At 37.5% G+C, this 19,039-nt stretch overlaps 1 protein-coding gene across 4 annotated transcripts; it reads left to right on the top strand.

The window, feature by feature from the left end:
- The first annotated feature begins 7,011 nt into the window (after positions 1-7,011).
- On the top strand, positions 7,012-15,045 carry LOC110284400 (vomeronasal type-1 receptor 2-like). 4 transcript variants are annotated; one of them, XM_085832801.1, is made up of 2 exons: positions 7,012-7,116; positions 11,712-15,045. In XM_085832801.1, the coding sequence occupies exon 2, from the start codon at positions 13,078-13,080 to the stop codon at positions 14,026-14,028; it is 951 nt and encodes a 316-aa protein (XP_085688927.1). In that variant the 5' UTR covers positions 7,012-7,116; positions 11,712-13,077; the 3' UTR covers positions 14,029-15,045. The 4 variants fall into 4 exon arrangements, with proteins under 4 accessions (XP_085688927.1, XP_085688924.1, XP_085688926.1 ...); XM_085832798.1 differs by having other exon boundaries at positions 7,013-7,116; positions 11,330-15,045; XM_085832800.1 differs by having other exon boundaries at positions 7,068-7,116; positions 11,567-15,045.
- The last annotated feature ends 3,994 nt before the right edge of the window (positions 15,046-19,039 follow it).

Below are 19,039 nucleotides of genomic sequence, written 5' to 3'. Positions count from 1 at the left end.
AACAGTCATGGCATGGGACATCTTCAAGTCCAAGGACTTCTTTGTCCATTGTGCAACATTTTTATAATCTAAAACTTAGAAATCATTGTGATATATATTTTGGATCACATATCCTTGTCTGATTTTTCTTATACTATATTTTTCATGACAACATATGTCAATGGTGCAAGAACCAGAATTTTGATGGAGTGGAGAATGAATAGTACAGGTTAAAGAATATAAATGAATGTTTTCATTCAGCTTCAAAACAAGTTAAAAGTAAATTTTCTGGCAAGACTGTTATTCTGGATGTAAAATATTCTAATTGATTGTTTCCTGAAAATTTCTGGTCATTTTACATACAGTGCCTTTTCTTGTCAACTCATATCAGATCTTGTAAATATATATTTTCAGCATTTGCCCTATTTACAGAAAATTATCTAAGACTATTAGATTTGCTGTCCTTTAGGATCATGGACATATCTAGTAGATAAAATTTAGCATTACCTAAATATGTGTGAGAATGAATTAGTGAATTGAACTAAGAATTAAAAAACAACAACAACAACAACAACAAAACAAACCTTGATATGCCAGTAACAGAATGTGTATACATTCTAAGGTTTAACTAAATGTTAAAATATATTAAAATACAGCCACATTTCATTTTATTTTATAAGGAAAATTGTATGTTTATTTAAAAAGAGTAATGAAACACTAAATGGTATAAGTAGACATTAGTCAAAAAAGGAAAAAAAAAAGAAAAAAGAAAAAAGAAAAAATCCATACAAAATATACAAGATACAGTCCACAGAATTCAAAAGACTCAACAAACTGAAGTGCCCAAAACTATTTTGAAATGTGAAAGAAACATTTTCATAGATGTCAGCCATACGTTCTCTATCTTTTCAGACTTGCTGTGTTCACGTCTTGCTTTTTGCATTCTATAGCCATTTATCCCTATATCAGCAATCTTTACTTTGTTTCTTTTCTTAGCCATTAACACTCCCATCACTTGTAAGAAGTAAGTCATTCTTTTTACTACTCTGGTTCTAAGAAACTTGATTTTTCATCCTCACTTCAGTGATGTCCCAAACTGGTGGAAGGCCAGTGTGGGACCACAAGCAAGAGAAACAAATGGGTTTAAATAAATGTATCCAATTATACAAATTAATAAATTTTGAGTTTTTTTAAAAAAGATTCATACCCATCATCACCCTTGACTTACACATTCCCTCTGTGGTTGTGTTGTCTGCAAGAATAGACCTAGGTCCACCAACCCAATAAGATACTACAGACCTTTGAAACTATTAAGTACAAAGATTTCTTCATGCCTTCTACAACTAATGTAACTTTGGCTTAGTTATGGATAAGTAGTTGAGCACATGCCTAGCATGGTAATAATGTTTTATGTATAAACCAGAAGTTATTGCCCTCATTTTACTGCATCACTTTCTACTGGGGACATTCTAAGAAGGATTATTTTATTGTATAACTTTAATAGGTTTCAGTGTTCCTACGGAACACTGTCTGGAGAATTACAGAAGCACAGGGATATGTAAACCAAAGACTTTTTGTGTGCAGAAAGTTATGGTGGTCTGATCAAGACTGTTTCTCTCTATTTATGTGTTAGTGTAAGTAAGATACTTAGCGAACAAAGAATCAATTTTAACTTTTAGTTTTTATTTATTCCATTAAATGCGAAATGATGAATAATCTTTTGCTGAGTAGTAAAAAATGACTATTGTTCTGGTTTCAATTCAGTGGTTTAAGAAAGAGAAGGGGCTTCTGTCTTCTGTCTTTGCCTGTAGCAGATCCTATGCCATAGGGCTCCTTACCGAAATAGCATCAGGAGGGAACACAACTACCAGGAGTGAGGACAAGCCTGTGAGTGCCAGTGGGACCAGCACTGATGCTCAGAGGAACCTGCCTGGAGCCCTTGGAACACAGGAACCAAGGCACCGCCTGTGACAGGAGCCTTCCAGTCTCTGTCTGTGTCCAGATCTGACCCTGTGCCACAGAGATACTTACACAAATACTGCCAGGAAGGAGCTGGTCTCCCAGGAGTGCCTACACAACTGTGAGCACAGGTAAGGCCACCAGTTCTCTTCAAGTTCCTGACCCACAAGGACCCCTCACAAAGCCATCAGGACACAGGAACCAAAGAGCAGCTGAGGACCGGATCCTTCTGATCTCTGTCTGTACTCCAGAGCTGACCCTGTACCACAGATCTCCATACCTAAATTTCTCCCAAAGAGAATTGGCCTCTGGAGAGTACAGAAACACGGACATGCAGGAGGGATAAGCCAAAGTTAGAGACAGCAAGACCAGCTAACACCAGACATAACCAGATGGCAAAAGGCAAGCAGAAGAACATAAGCAACAGAATCCAAGACTACTTGCATCATCAGAATACAGTTTTCCCAACACAACAAACGCTGTTTACCCCCAACACACCAGAAAAGCAAGACTCAGATTAAAAAAAAAAATTCATGATGATAGAGGAATTTAAAATGGACATAAATAATTCCCTTAAAGAAATACAAGGGAACACAGGTAAACAGGTAGAAGACTTTAAAGAGGAAAAACAAAAATTCCTTAATTACAGGAAAACACAATCAAACAGGTGAAGGAACAGAACAAAACCACCCAGGATGTAAAAATGGAAATAGAAACTGCAGGAAGCAGGCACGGCCGCATAGGCAAAGATGGTGCCCTGGCCCATTGCCAGGCCCTGTGAAAGCCACATGTTTACTGCCTTGCCCGAACATGCACAGTGAAACTGCATGCATAAGCTACCTGCCAAGTTAGATTACTCCTTGTGATCCGGGTCTGTCAGTCTATCTGTGACCAACCTGAGCTCATGCCTGGAGTGTGTGTGATTCTGATTGGATGAGATGGTGTGGAGCGAGATGAGGTCAGTTGCCACTACTGTATAAATATAGCCCTTGCCCTAAGTGAAAAGAGCTGTAAGAAAAAAAAAAGCTGCGGAAGAAGGAAGCTGTGTGAACTCATCTTGGTGTCTGTGTCGTTCTTGTCTCTGCAGGTCGGAGACTGCAGCAAGTGGAGACTGCTGCAAGTGGTAGCCTGTAAAGAGGAACTCGTCGCATTGGTCAGCAATGGTAAGTAAAGAAAATACAGGCCTGTCAGTTTCCTGGGAAAAGGGGGACGAAGCGTTAAGGATCTCAGATATAGAGACGAAGGGAAAAGCACAGGCCTGTCAGGTTCCCAGGAAAAAGGGGACGGAGCACTAAGGTTCTTAGGAATAGAAATGAAGGGAATTTCAGCAACATGGGTTCAACTGTGTCTAAAATGAAAGTAAAAATGGCGTACAGGGAAGTAAAGAAAGTCAGCTAATTCTTAAGGGTATAAAGGTGGGGCTAGGAGCTTTTGGTAAACAACCTGATGTAAAACAGATTGAGGTACTTGCCTCCACTAATTGGCTTCAGTTTGTCATGAGAAATCCTATGATATACCCCAGAATTAGCCGAACTGAGCCAATCCCAGATGCTGTTAATGTATTTACAGATGGATCCAAAGGCAGCGTGGGAGTAGTTTATGTTGAAGGAAATCAACCCTAAGCTCATGTATTTCCCTATTAATCTGCACAAGCTGTTGTTGGAGCAGTTAATATTTGCTTCCTGCATTACTCATATGTCAGGAATGTGTGTAACCTCTGTTCAGTATCAGAATTTTTCCAGAGCTGCAAATCTGTCGTGGACAATTGGTGCGATGCTGCTAGGAAATTGGGGTCATGATCTGGACACAAAGATGAAGGAATTGCGAGCATCGATTGTTGCCGTGAACAACACCCATGTGGAGATTGCCACTGCAAAGCAATGGCTGGAGATCATCCAGGGAACTGTGGGATTCTTAAAAATTGGGGAGGGATGGCCTTTTGAGCGCTCCTGCTGACTGTTGTGTGTGGAGGAATGCTCTGTTGGATGGCACCTATGCGAAGGCAACACAGGGCTGATAAACGACCCTTAGTGCAGGCTATGGCAGCCTTGGAAGAGGAACATTCCCCCAGTGTTGGCTCAACATGCTGGATCAGTAATCAATGACAGGTAAGACCCTCATGTGCACATACCAACCTAAGACAGGATGGCAAAATTGTGTTCATCACTCCCATGACAGGTAAGGATGTGGCACGGATGAGGGAAAACTAAGACAGATGCTGATTCCACAGCTACCAATAAGATGAAAATGGGGAGATACGAGAAGTGGGTGTGACCGCATGGGACAAGATGGTGCCCTGGCCTATTGCCAGCCCCCTTAAAACCCAAATGTTTGCTGCCTTAACAAGTTAGATTATTCCTTGTGATCCGGATCTGTCAGCCTATCTGTGACCAACCTGAGCTCATGCCTGGAGCATGTGTGATTCTGATTGGATGAGGTGGTGTGGAGTGAGGTGAGGTCAGTTGCCGCTACTATATAAATATAGCCCTTGCCCTAAGTGAAAAGAGCTGTAAGTAAAAAAAAAAGCTGCAGAAGGAGGCTTCGTGAACCCATCTTGGTGTCTGTGTCATTCTTGTCTCTGCGGATCAGAGACTGCAGCAAGCGGAGACTGTGGCAAGAAACAATAAAGAAATAACAAAGGGAGACAACACTGGAGATAGAAAACATAGGAAGGAGACCAGGAGTCATAGATGCCAGCATCATCAACAGAATAGAAAAGATTGAAGAGAGAATATCAGGTGCAGAAGATATGATAGAAAATATTGAATACAAAACAGTCAAAGAAAATGCAAAATGCAAAAAGTCCTACAATACAAATGCTAACCCAGACTACTATACCCAACAAAACTCTCAATTACTATATGTAGAAAACTCAATATATTCCAGGACAAAACCAAATTTACACAATAACTTTCCACACATCCAGCCCTACAAAGGATAATAGATGGAAAATGCCACCACAAGGAGGGAAACTACACACTGGAAAAAACAAGAAACTAATCTTCTTTCAACAAACCCAAAAGATGCAAATCAAAACAACTCTGAGATTCCACCTCAAACCAGTCAGAATGGTTAAGATCAAAAACTCATGTGACAACAGATGTTTGCAAGGTAGTGGAGAAAGAGGAATGTTCTTCCATTACTGGTGGGATTGCAAGATGGTACAACCACTCTAGAAATCAGTTTGGGGGTTCTTCAGAAAATTAGACAAAGTACTATGTGAGGATGAAACAATACCACTCCTGGGCATGTACCCAAAAGATGCTCCAACATGTAATAAGGACACATGCTCCACTATTTTCATAGCAGCCTTATTTATAATAGTCAGAACTGGAAAGAACCCAGATGTCCCTCAACAAAGGAATGGATGCAGAAAATGTGGTAAATTTTGGAGTAGTACTCAGCTATTAAAAACAATGAATCTATGAAATTCTTAAGCAAATTGATGGAATTAGAAAATATCATCCTAAATGAAGTAACCCAATACAAAAGAACACACACGGTATGCACTAACTGATAAGTGGATATTAGCCCAGATGCTCAGAATACCCAAGATACAATTCACAGACCACATGAAGCTGAAGAAGAAGGAAGACTAAAGTGTGGGTGCTTCAGTCCTTCTTAAAAGGGGGAACAAAATAACCATGGAAGGAGCTACAGAGACAAAGTGTGGAACAAAGACTGAAAAAAGGCCATTCAGAGACTGCCCCACCTGGGGATTCATTCCATATACAGTCACCAATCCCAGGCACTATTGTGGATGCCAACAAGTGCTTGCTGACAGGAGCCTGATATAGCTGTCTCCTGAGAAGCTCAACCAGTGCCTGACAAATTCAGAGGTGGATGCTCTGAGCCAAACATTGGACTGAGCACAGGTTCCCCAATGGAGGAACTAGAGAAAGAATCTAAGGAACTGAATGAGTTTGCAACCCCATAGGAGGAACAACAATATGAACTAGCCAGTACCCTCAGAGCTCCCAGAGAATAAACTACGAACCAAAGAGTACACATGGTGGGACTCATGGCTCCAGCTGCATATGTAGCCTTGTTGATTTTCTTTTTTTTCTTTTTTTTTTTTTCTTTTTTTTTTTTTTTTTTTTTTTTTTTTGGTTTTTCGAGACAGGGTTTCTCTGTGTAGTCCTGGCTCTCCTGGCACTCACTTCGTAGACCAGGCTGGCCTTGAACTCAGAAATCCGCCTGCCTCTGCCTCCCGAGTGCTGGGATTAAAGGCATGCGCCACCACGCCCGGCTGTTGTTTTTCAATAGGAGGAGAGTCCCTTGGTCCTACGAAGGCTCTATGCTCCTGTGTAGGGGAATGCCAGGGTGAGGAAGTGTGAGTGAGTTGGTTGGTGATCAGGGGAAGGAGGATGGGACAGGGGGTTTTTTGAGGTGAAACCAGGAAAGGAGATAACATTTGAAATGTAAATAAAGAAAATATCGAGTTAAACAACAGGGAAAAAGGAAAATACAACACAAATGAAACAAGAAAGGGGCAATTTGTTATGTGAAATTAATTGGGTACATTTGACTTCCTGTTGAGAAATGTTTATAAGTATAAAATATCCTCAGATAGTGCTATCTGAACTTGAAGTTATTGCTGGGTTTATAATAGTACTTTTTCCCAGTATACTTCATTATTTCCAGTTACTTGCATTGAGTTCAACTAACACCAATGATTTCTAGTGAAGATAAAGATGTCACATTTTCCTAAAAGGGTTCCAAAAGCACTGGGATCCAAAAGTTAGTACTTCACATGGTTTTGTTTAGGAGATCCCAGAGAAGACTAACTGCATCCAAAGTGACAAACAAACTTCCTTACAGAACTCTTTCACATGAGACTTCAATATTCATGGCACACTATCTTCTAGTCAGCCATCAGGGATCATGAAATTGAAGAACTTCTCCAAACACATTGTCTCTTCGGATATATTTGCAAGAAACTCATCAGTGTCTTTAATAATAATCAACAGGAAATTTTTCAGAAATGTCTTTGGCTCCCAAAGGTAGTGCAATTATCACAACTGTAGGTGATATGAAAATTGTAGTTTTGAAGGGAGTTGAGGTCAAAGGTCTCTGAAATACTATCTAAGGGCTGTGCTGACCCCTCTTCCATAGTTTTGGCTGTCATTCCATGAGCTGCACACTGAGTTGAAAGTTCTACAGACTGAAAATTTTCAGGTGAGATTCTTGTTTTGCATCCTCAAAAAGCACTGAAATCATGTAACAAAGGTCTGGTAAATGTCCACCTCTGGAAAATAGATTCTTGGTAGAAACAGAAGCCTTGGGACTTTGTTAATGATCAGGAAGACTTTATAGACTGCAGACCAAATTACTAAGGAAAAGTGATTGTCTCTGACCTACATTAATTTGTATACTAACACATTATGCAGCAAAAGTGTAACAAAATCCTCTTTCAGGCTACCTACTGAAAACTGTAAAATCTAGTAATTTTACCTGATTTTGAAGGTGTTTCAGGTTATGTTAATTCCCTCATTCAGGTTTCTATTTATTGTACATATAGAGTAATTTTGCAGTGTGACAATCTAAAATTTTGGAAAATGACTTTGTGTTTACAAATAAACCTTAGAAATGGATTTATAAAACTCATCTAATCTTAGAAAGAAGCCAAGATTGGGACTTGACAGGGAAGTAGCATTTCTAGGCAGCACTACATCTATGACTGGGCAGGAGCTCTATCTGTCAAAACAGTCATAAGGTGACTACTGAGACTGTATTCTATCTTGAACTTGAAAATATTGTGTTAAAGTCAAGGTGACAATGTCATTGTGAATCTGATAGAATTCTGGTCTAGCATGAGTACAGTTTCTGTCATTTCCCCTACTTTAGTGATATTCTGAGTGCACGGGCATCTCACAATGGGTTTTCCACTTTTCATAACTGAAGTTTCCAGAATATAAAGCCTTATACATAGCAGGAAAGAGTTTAAACTTATGTGACACCCATAGCACATATTTATAACATTCCTTTTAAATATGTAGTTGATAAGATTTCATATTTTATAGATTACATATGCATATATATTTCACTTAGGTGTCATTTATAAGTCTTGATTTATTACTAATAGTTTGACTTGACCTGGGCTTTAGTAAATAAACCTTCAAAACAGAAGTTAATTATAACTTAAAGTCCTTCTGTTTGTTGGTATTCTTTTTCTATGTGCAGGGGAGTTTTGTGTTCAGGTATGTTTGGACTTATATGAGACTGTAGAGTCAGAATGAAATTAGAGTTGTAGTTCCTGAGACAGTTTTTAATCTTGTTCTTTATAAGACATGGCCTCTTACTCACCTGAAATTCTCAGATTATATTACAATTTCCTGTAAGTCTGCTCCAGGAATCTCACCAATTCTGCCCCATCTCTAGTGTTCGAATAATTATTGTAGGTTCACACTTCCAGAGTTTTTAAACATAAAGTCCATATATTTTAGTATAAAGTCACATGCTTATATTTATACAAGAAATGATATTAGTTACTAAATTCAGAACTACTGGTATCCCTGAGTGATTACTAACATTTGCACTTATTATATTAGAACACACTAACAAGCCTCTTTAGAATTAAAAACTAATTACATTAGCTGTTCCTGTTTTAATCTTAGAAACAAAATGGAAATTTGAAAAAAAACATCATCTTAATGTTTCACTGAAAATTTTTGACAGTCAATAAATCTCTTTTTATTACTTTATTAAATAACAAAAATAAATTCTCCCATAGAAACAATTCCAAATGCACACATTTTCTAATTAATTTCATAAAAATCAATGTATGCTAATAGAATTATTATTTTAATAATAATAATAATAATAATAATATTTTAATATATTGGCTCTTATAATATTATACTTCAAATAGAAGAGAAAGTTTTAAATATGTCCATAATCATCTAGCTATTTCCTCCCCCAGTGTATTTATTAAAATTTCTAATAGAGCCAGCTCTTCATTTCCACAACTGGCTGAATGATACAATATATCTTGAATGTCAGAGCAGTAGGACAGCAAAATGCAGGCCTGATGTCTAACCCATTCCTGTCAGTTCAATTTTAAGAAACAACAAATAGAGATAAATATAGTTTGTAAATAAGAATCTAAAAATCTTGCTGTATATTGGTGTACATAACTTTTTTAATTTATTTATTTTTAAATTTAATAAGACATGAGTAGTTTTAAAATCAAATGTGATTCTGTTTCTTGTTTTAAACTTTTATCTTCTCTCCTACATTACATATGGAACACAATTGCAAGTCCTTCCACTTCTCCATGTCCTACCCTCACTTCTCCTCTGGAAAGAAAAAAAAAAAAAGGTCTATCAGGGATATTCTCTGAACATTGTCTAATAAGACATAAAAAGACTTGGAAAAAAATCCTTATATAACAGCTGGATAGGACAACACAATATGAGGAAAAGGGTGCCAAAGATCAGGCAAGAGGGTAAGAGATATCCTTTACTTCCTTTTCTGAAAGTCCCACAAGAACACCAAGCTATTACATCTCATAAGAAGTGTATATGTGAAGACATAGCTCATATTCATACAAGTTCATACAGCCATGTACATTCATGCCTGTGGCTTCATTTCTGTGAGACCATTTGAGTCCTGTTTAGTTGATTGTGTTGTCTATATTCTCCTCAGGTCTTCCACCCTTCTGAATCCTACAATCCTTCCACTCCCTTTTCTGTTCATCCATGCAGTGTCAGAAGTGGGCTCCCTCTTGTGGTATGGGCCTCTTGTTTGACCAGTCATGGAGGATGGGGGACTACTTGCATAGTTCTGTGCTACCATTGCTTCAGCATCCCTTGTAGGCAGAACAGATTGCATATTAAAATGTTTTGTTAGGTTGATACCCTAGTACCACTGCAGGGAGCCTTGCCTAGTTACCGAAGATTTAGATTTTTTAATGAGAATGTGTGTGTTGAACTCAAGTTCTCATTCTTCTAAGGCAAAAACTGAACAGTTTAACTATCTCCATTGTACACTATGGTCTTATGGAAAAGATGAAATCTTGGGTGTTTTTTTCTCTTTTTTATATCATGTCTTCCATCTCAATTCTGATTGAGAGTTTAGGTCTTATATACTATTCTTAAGAACATGATGCATTTTACTGCTACACATAGTCTTCAAGGTGGCTCAAAAACCTTGTCATTCATGTGTTAAAACAAATATGTCCATGAATTAGACTAACTCTTTATGTCTTCACTGATCATAATTGATATACACCTCATTATAAACACATAAATCAAGAAACTGTACATAGTCTTGATCTTTCCATCTCAGGACAATTGAAACACTGATACAGGATGATTGTTGTACATTCAAGACTATCCTGCATTATTAAGCAAGACACACACATACACACATTCACCATATCACCAAAACTAAGACATTAACTAGATTTTTTTCATTTAAATGAACACATCCAAAAATAGAGTACTGTTGACTAATTAGCAATAGTGGAAGCAAATAGAGGTAGGTTCCTGTCTCTTCTAAGCTTGGAAAGAACAGAACCCTGCTTCCATGTTAATAGTTGCATAATTTGATATCAGAGCAGGATATCTTACATTTTCTAAGTGGTTTTTCATGCATTTGAGTGTTAAGTGTTGTGAATTCATTGCTCATTTCATTTACATTGCTACATAGGGTGAAACTGCATAAACATCAGTAAATTGCTATCCTGATAATGTGCAAATTTGAATCTTGCTTTCAAAACAAGTCAGTGACTTGGTTTCCAGTCATTCATTGCAAGCAAATTCTGGACATTGTATATAAAGTTTACTTCTTAAATGCTAGGTTTTCAAGATGAAAGTATATCACTCTTACACCTTTTTTCTTTAATTAATTTTACATTCTAATTGAAGACCCCCTTTGTCCTGTCCTCCCAGTCCCAAACATACAGGTGCCCCCCCTTTTGGGTACTACCCAGTCCTACAACATCCAGGACATCCTCTCTAACTGAGGCCCAACCATGCAGTCCAGTTAGGGGAAGGGGAGGCAATGGTAGGAAACAGAGTCAGAGACAGCCCCCTCCAATTGTTAGGGAACCCAAGTGAAGACCAAGCTGCACATATGCTCCAAATATAACACAGATTCTTTATCACATACATTGAAAAGAAAAAAGTAAAGATGAGTTATAATTGCAAAACAAATAAAATGAGATTTGAAAATTTATTAGTCAATTGCCTTGTTTAAATATTGGTTTGAGCAAGCAAAGACAGAAAAATCAACTGCCATGCTGTTATGACAAAGAAAACTGAAGAAATGTTCGGTAAGTTGCCTTTAAGTATTCTGAAGGTGTTTAGAAAGTACCTTTTTACACATGTACAAGCAAATATTTACTGGTAGAATTACACTATTTTTTTTTCCATTTGCTTCAAAATAGTGTGCGAAAACTGACAACAGACACCAAAAGGTGGCTCTTGATGTCTGATGGTGGGACTTGGTCCTGGACATGAAATTCATTTTACTATTCTGTGTACTTCTTTTTTGGATATTTTATTTATTTACATTTCAAATGTTATCCCCTTTCCCTATTCCCCCCTAGAAACACCCTACCCCAACCCCTCATGCTTCTATGAGTGTGTGCCCAGATCCACCCACTTCTGTCTCCCGACCCTAGCATTCCCCTACACTGGGGCATTGAGCCTTCAAGTGATATCATCTTGAGTGTGGTAACATAATCACAAAAGAGCACACATGGTAAACAGTCACTGATAAGTGGATATTAGCGGAAAATCCCAGAATACCCAACATATGATTCACAGACCACATGAAGCTCAAGAAGAAAGAAGACCAAAATGTGGGTGCCTCAGTCCTTCTTAAAAAGGATAACAAAATTCTCATGGAAGCAAATATGGAGAGAAAGTGTGGAACAGAGAATGAAGGAAAGGGCATCCAGTGACTGCCCCACTTGGAGATGCATCCAATATTCAGTCACCAAAGACAGACACTATTGCGGATGCCAAGAAGCACATGCTGACTGGAGCCTGATATAGCTCTTTCCTGAGAGGCTCTGCCAGAGCCTCACATATACAGCGGCAGATGCTCACAGCCAACCATTGAACTGATCACAGAGTTCCCAATGAAGGAGTTAGAGAAAGGACTGAAGGGGCTGAAGGGGTTTGCAACTCCATAGGAAGCACAACAATATCAACCAACCAGAGCTACCAGGGTCTAAATCACCAACCAAAGAGTACACCTGGAGGGGCCCATGGCTCCAGCCTCTTACACCTTTTAACACCCTTTAATTTGGGAAATTAATTTGGGACATTTGTGAAGCAATGTGAACTCCATATCCAAGATTCTTGTTTCATTGACATGTGTACCAAAAGTTACTCTTTCATATGATTTTTTTTTCTTCACCTTTCTCCTGCTATTCAGATGCTAGATGATGCCAGATAATGGATTAGATAGAAACACTGTACTTTCTTCCATGATATATTCTGTTTTGAGCACTACCCTTTTCTAGCTAATCTCTGTTGGAATCATTTACTTATTTTCTCTCCATTGTGTTAGGTACAATTCCTTATGCAGAGTATGCATCCTCCACCCACTCTTCTCATCCTAATTCTGTATCACCATTTCTACATGTGTGGGGGGAAGTGATATTTGAAGAGTTATCTCTTAAGGTAACACCTAATTTATCATTTCCATCTCATGGTTAGTAGTACTTAAAACATAATCATCAGAGTAGAAAACATGTTCTTTCCTTCTCTAGCACTGTCAGTTTTAATGTTAATATTGATATTAGAGTGTCATTTCCAATAGATTTCTTCCTTGAAGATGAAGAGAGAATGTTTCTGCAATGTGGGTGGGTTTGTAGAACTGAGCATTCTTTCATTTTGAGCTCACATGTCACTTTTTCTACCAGGATAACTTTGCCCTATCCTTAATGTTAATATTTTATAAATATATAATGGAATTTACTCCATAAACATGTGCATTTGAAGACTTCACCAGTTCACATTAGAATTTGTTGGTATTTCAATAACTGTAGGAGGTATGCAGACAGTATTTTGTTCTGCTGACCATCTTGGGTTTTCGATCTTCAGTTAATGTGATTCTTGTACATTTGTTAAAACATGTGCATAGTACCATTTGAGATACAAAAATGTAACCATCATTTGAAGCATGAGAAATGTTTGGTGGCATATACTGAAGTCAGTTTTTCTCAGTCATAATATGGATGCCAGGAATTGGGGAATAGGAATAATATATCTGTTACAGAGTACAGTTGGAATTCTAGGAAACATCTCTCTCCTTTCTTACTACTTGGTTATTTATTATAAGAAACACAAACAAAAGCCCACAGATTTGATTATTATGCATCTGATCATAGTGAATATCTTGATTGTGCTCTCGAAAGGAGTGTCTGTCACAATGGCAGCTTTTGGGTTGAAACTTTTCTTTGATGATTGGAGCTATCAATTTTTTATGTATGTTCTAAGGGTTTCCAGGAGTATGTCCATTGTCACCATCTGCCTCTTGAGTGTCATTCAGGCCATCACTATCATCCCAAGAAACTCCTGTTGGAAGAATATTAGAGTCAAATCTCCAAAGGATATTAGTCTCTGCATTTCTCTCTGCTGGGTCTTGTACATCTTCATAAATGTTATTTTCCCTTTGTACATGTCCATAACATTTACTGGGAAAAACAAAACAAAGGATACAAATTTCAAACTCTATACTATTGTAGGATATGACAAAAACACAGTTTCCTTATATATAAGTTTCTTTGTGTTTCCTGAAATTCTGTTCTCTGGTCTCATCACCTGGTCAGGTAGATCAGTGATTGTCATTCTGTATAGGCACAAACAGCAGGTTCAATACATCCGCAGCACTCATGCTTCCCCTAGCAGCACCCATGAATCCAGAGCCATTCAGAGCATCCTGGTCCTAGTTTCCATCTTTATGGTTTTTTATACCCTCTCTGCCATCTTACATGCTTACAATGCTCTATTTCACAGTTCAAATTGGTGGCTAATGAATTTCACAAACATTATAACTTTATGTATTCCCACTTCAATCCCTTTTGTACTTATGAGTCAATCATCCCCTCTCTCCAAACCCTGCTTTCTCTAGGAAAAGTATACAAAACACGTTAATACTTTGAATGCTTTTGAAGAGTCCAGTTTTCAAAAAGAAAAAAAAAACAGCCATACTTTGGAGAAGACATTATTGAGGCAAATGCCTTTATAAGTTAAATCATAATGGTTATTTAGGTTACTTCAGCTGGTGGGACTCTTTTCCAAGATTAGCAAAATTGTGTTGATCTGGGGATTTTGACACTTTAATTGACACATTTCCCAGCATTTTTTTTTTGGTCCAGGCTTTCTTGATGAGAACATTCTCAATATGTTTTAGCAAATCATCTCCACTTTTGCTATCAGGTGGGTAGATACATAGCATACTAAATGCTCTGTACATTTCCTATGTGTTCTAACTAAGCTTTACTCCATAGGCCCAAGACTAAGTAACCACAAATACTGGTTAAATGCTGGTAAATTTTTACCATAGAAAGCCTTGTTCAGTTCACATATACTACAGGACATGAAGGATCCAAACACTTCTTGAGCCTGTGCTCCATAAGACCTTGCCTGCAGCTGCTCTAGAGGTATACATCACTGTATGCCATGAGCTTTATAATAGCTATACTACACTATATATCAAAGTAAAAATGATACATCTTATAGAGACTCGATAAAAACATGACTGAGCAAGAGTAAGGGTATTGACCAAAGGCTGATTATTGGAGCTTTACAGTGTTGTATTTACATCTTAGGGACCTCTTCTATCTATGTAATAATCAATTCAGCACTACTCTTTTTAGATTAATCAAGAGAGCTTTTCTCCTATATGCTTCTACCCCAATGATGTAATACTCTACTAAGTAAAAGACAATGTACCTTCTGGTCTTTATTATGGGTAGAACAGGGCGATCTGGTTGCATAAAGAACAGAAAGATCCTTGTAGTTTCCATCATTCACTCAGATTTCTAATAGTGTCAAGGACAACATGAGCAATAGCTTAAAGAACAGAGAGAAGGTGACCATGAACACTAAATATTTGAGACCTTGGGAGATAAAAACATTGCAAAAAGACAACACTACTCATACATCAGCAAGATCTGACAAGACTTAGGGGACAAGAGCCTAACCTGCATGATCTCATATCCATGGCCCACTTCTTCTATTTAGTTTCTACTTTGTGATGTTTCCACTGTATCCTAAAAAAATGTCATCGCAATAGTCAAGACATTTCTATGGGAAAAAAATTCACATTCAGTCTCTCAGTCATTTAAATGGGTTCTATGGGGAAATGATGGGGATTCAAGGGAAGAAAAATGAAGAGCAAAGAAGAAATAAGAGTAGTACAATGGGTCTTTGAAATTAAAAGTTCTCATGGGAAAAATGCTGATGTAATGGTGTTACAGTTTATATAGAGTATTTCAAAATATCTGAGAAGTGAGTGCTATGTCCATTGGTGTTTGGCACAGATAAAACAAGAACCACACTAAAATAATTTCACATACTGATGTAAAGCAGGGAGAAAAGACATATGAATGTAAGATAATGGAGGTTTCACAAATGACTGAGATGAAAAGAAAAGGCCATTCTTGGAATGAATAAAGCAGATATATCAGAAGAATGAAAATATGGGTTTGTGTGCAAAATAAATGAGAGTGGCTGCAACGAGGTGAACGATGATGTGACAGAGCATCTAATGCCAAAGGGTATACAAATAAACTGAGTTCTGAGAATAAAATAAGTCTCTCAGAAACATACAAAAATCATGTTACATTCTTTTTTGTTTTAGAGCTTTATTGTAGAGAGGCAGGGGAAAGGAGAGAAAGTAGAAGGAGAGAGAGAGAGACCAGCCATGGTCACATGGAGAGAGGAGGGGAGGGAAAGAGAAGAGGACTAGAGAGTAAGAAAGGTGAGGGCTTAAAGAGCTCATGTCACATTCTTTGCCATCAAGTATTACCTTACCAGTGAGAATGGTTTTGATCCATGAAACAAATTACTACAAATTCTGGTGAGGATGACCCAAAAGTGGAACCATTCTTCACTATCTTTGCAGGATTAAACTGTTATAGGCACTAGAGAAAACAGTGTGGATATTCTTCAGTGTCTCAGAAATGTAAGCATCCTAGTATTTCATCAAGAATTAATGAATGATTGAAATGTGATGAACTTTCAAAGTGGAATGTTATTCATTTGTTAAAGTATATAAAATTTCCAAAACATGAATTGAGTGGGAAATATTCACTCTGATAGCAGAGAACCTGAAATAAGAACACAACATGTTTTATCTGTTAATTTTGAATCTCCTTATATTTATTATGCTGGGTGGGTTTATTTGGATTTGCTTTCATTTTTTTCAAGTGATCATGTGGGGAGAGGAAACTGGCACTTGTAAATAACTTTATCATATTGACATGTAGGGAAATAGAGTATTTTCATAATTAAGGATCTAAGTAAAGTGGCCTTAACATAATGTGTGTGGTGCTACCCCTGAGAAAGTTGTCCTGAGCTATGGAAAGAAAGCAGACTGAAAAAGGTATTGGGAGCAAGCTCTACACACCTCTGCTCCAATGGCTTCTGTTTTAGTTCCTGCCTTGACTTCCTACCTTATCTTCCTGTCTTAACTTCCTTTAGTGATAGAAAACTATGTTGAAGTATAAGCTGAAATAAATTGTTTATCCAAAAGTAGTTGGAGTTATGACATTTAACACTGTATAATACATCTAACTAATATAGAAATAGCTATCATGTTTGCCTATAATGGACTTACCCACATTGTGTTGAATATTGCACAAGGATTTTGGAACTTCCAGCTATAAATGTCTTTCAATGCTTGTGCTGTGGTAGAACGTAAAACAAGACTTGTGGCTTCCTTCTGATCTATACCTGCTTGGGGGGAAAATCAGTCTATCTTGCTCCCTCTCTCTCAAACTGCACATTCAGAAGGGTTGCTAGGAGATATGCTGCAACCAGCTCAACAGGTAGGATACCCACCCAAATAATTGTAGCAGATGGGGCCCTGCAGATACCCAGCAGAAGTGGGATTCCTCCCTTATGCATGAAAGCCATCTCCCTTTCTGTATATACCTCTAATTAAACAGATCAACCTGTGTTCCCTTCCCTTTCAACACCATACAGTCTACAGAGCTACTGCACCCAGGGAATCAATCTGCAGAGCTCCAAGGAGATCTGATGAAAACAGGGCAACAGTCTACATGTTTACCAGATCAGCTGCAGGTAGGGCCAGAGATCAAACAGGACATTTGCAACAACTCAGAGAGAGGAGCCAGGTTCTACATAGAGTCACCCAAGCCAGCTAACAGGAGAGAAAACCAGTTGGCAAGATGCAAGCACAAAATCATAACCAACAGAAGCCAATATACAATAAGAAAACCCAGCTCTCCCACCACAGCAGGCCATGAATAACACAATACACCTTAAATGCATGGTGCTGGCCTAAAATCCCATATCATTAAGATAATATAATCCTTTAAGAAAGTTATAAATAATGCACTTAAAGAAATACAGTAAAACATAGATAAATAGGTGGAGGCCATTAAAGAGGAAACAAATAAATCCCTTAAAGGAATACAAAAAAACACAATCAAACTGGTGGAGGAATTGAACAAAGCAGTCCAAGACCTAAAAGTGGAAGTAAAAACAATAAAGAAAACACAAATGGAGGCAATTGTGGAAAGGGACAATCTAGGAAAGAGGTCAGGAATTACAAATGTAAGCATCACCAACAGAATACAAGGGATTGTAGCTCTCTTCAATCAGGTCAGGTGTAGAAAATACCTTAGAAGACATTGACACAACTGTCAAAAAAAATTTTTAAAACATAAAAAGGACAAAAAACAAAAAACAAAAATCCTCCCAACCAAAACATACAGGAAATTCAGGACACAATGAAAAAACCAAACCTAAGACTAATAGTAATAGGAGAGCATGAAGATTAGGAGCTCAAAGGGCCAGAAATCATCTTCAACAGAATCATAGACGAAAACTTCCCCAGCCTAAAGAAAGAGATGTACAAGAAGCCTCTGGAACACCAAATAGATTGGATCAGAAAAGAAAATTTTCTTGTACCATAATAATCAAAATATTAAATATAAAGAACAAAGACAGAATATTAAAAGCTATAAGGGAAAAGGGCTAAGAAACATATAATGTCAGACATATCAGTATTACATCAGATTTCTCAACAGACTCTAAAAGCCAGAAGTTCATGGACAGATATGATGTAGATCCTAAGATAACACCAATGCCAGTCCAGGCTACTATACCCAGCAAAACTCTCAAGCATCATAGATAGAGAAGCCAAAATATTCCATGGGAAAAAAACAAATTCAAACAATATCTATCTACTAATCCAGCCCTACAGAAGATTCTAGAAGTAAAACTCCAACACAAGGCAAGTATCTAGACCAAAGGAAACAAAACAATCAAAAGAAATTAATCATCTTACAACAAACGCAAAAGGAGAGAATCACAAACACATAATTCTACCTCCAACAACAAAGATAGCAGAAACAAGTATTTGTATGTTTTTAATATCTCTCAACATCAATGGACTCAATTCTTTAATAAAAAGACATAGGCTACCAGAGTAGATAAGCAAAAAGAATCTAACATTTTGCTACATTTAACAAATATGCCTCAAGGACAAAAAGACACACACCATCTCATAGTAAAGTGCTGGGAAAAAAATCTTCCAAGCAAATGGTCCCAAGAAACAAGCTGAAGTTGCCATTCTAATATTCAATAAAATAGACTTTTAACCAAAAGCAATCAAGAGAGACGATAAAGGACACTTCATATTCATCAAAGGGAATATCCACAAGATGAAGTCTCAATTCTGAACATCTAAACCCTAAATGCAAGGGCACCCAAATTCATGAAAGGAACTTTACTAAAGCTCAAAACAAACAAAGAAACTTACACAATAGTAGTGGGAGACTTTAACACCCCACTGTCAACAATGGACAAGTCACTGAAATAGAAACTAAGCAGAGACAATGAAGTTTTGAATCCAAGCGATTTAACAGATATATACATAATATTTCACA

The sequence above is a fragment of the Mus caroli genome, unplaced genomic scaffold, assembly GCF_978045245.1.
Source record: "Mus caroli unplaced genomic scaffold, Mus_caroli_1 scaffold_18, whole genome shotgun sequence".
Classification (NCBI taxonomy): Eukaryota; Metazoa; Chordata; class Mammalia; order Rodentia; family Muridae; genus Mus; species Mus caroli.
This window is presented reverse-complemented; position numbering and strand designations above follow the sequence as displayed.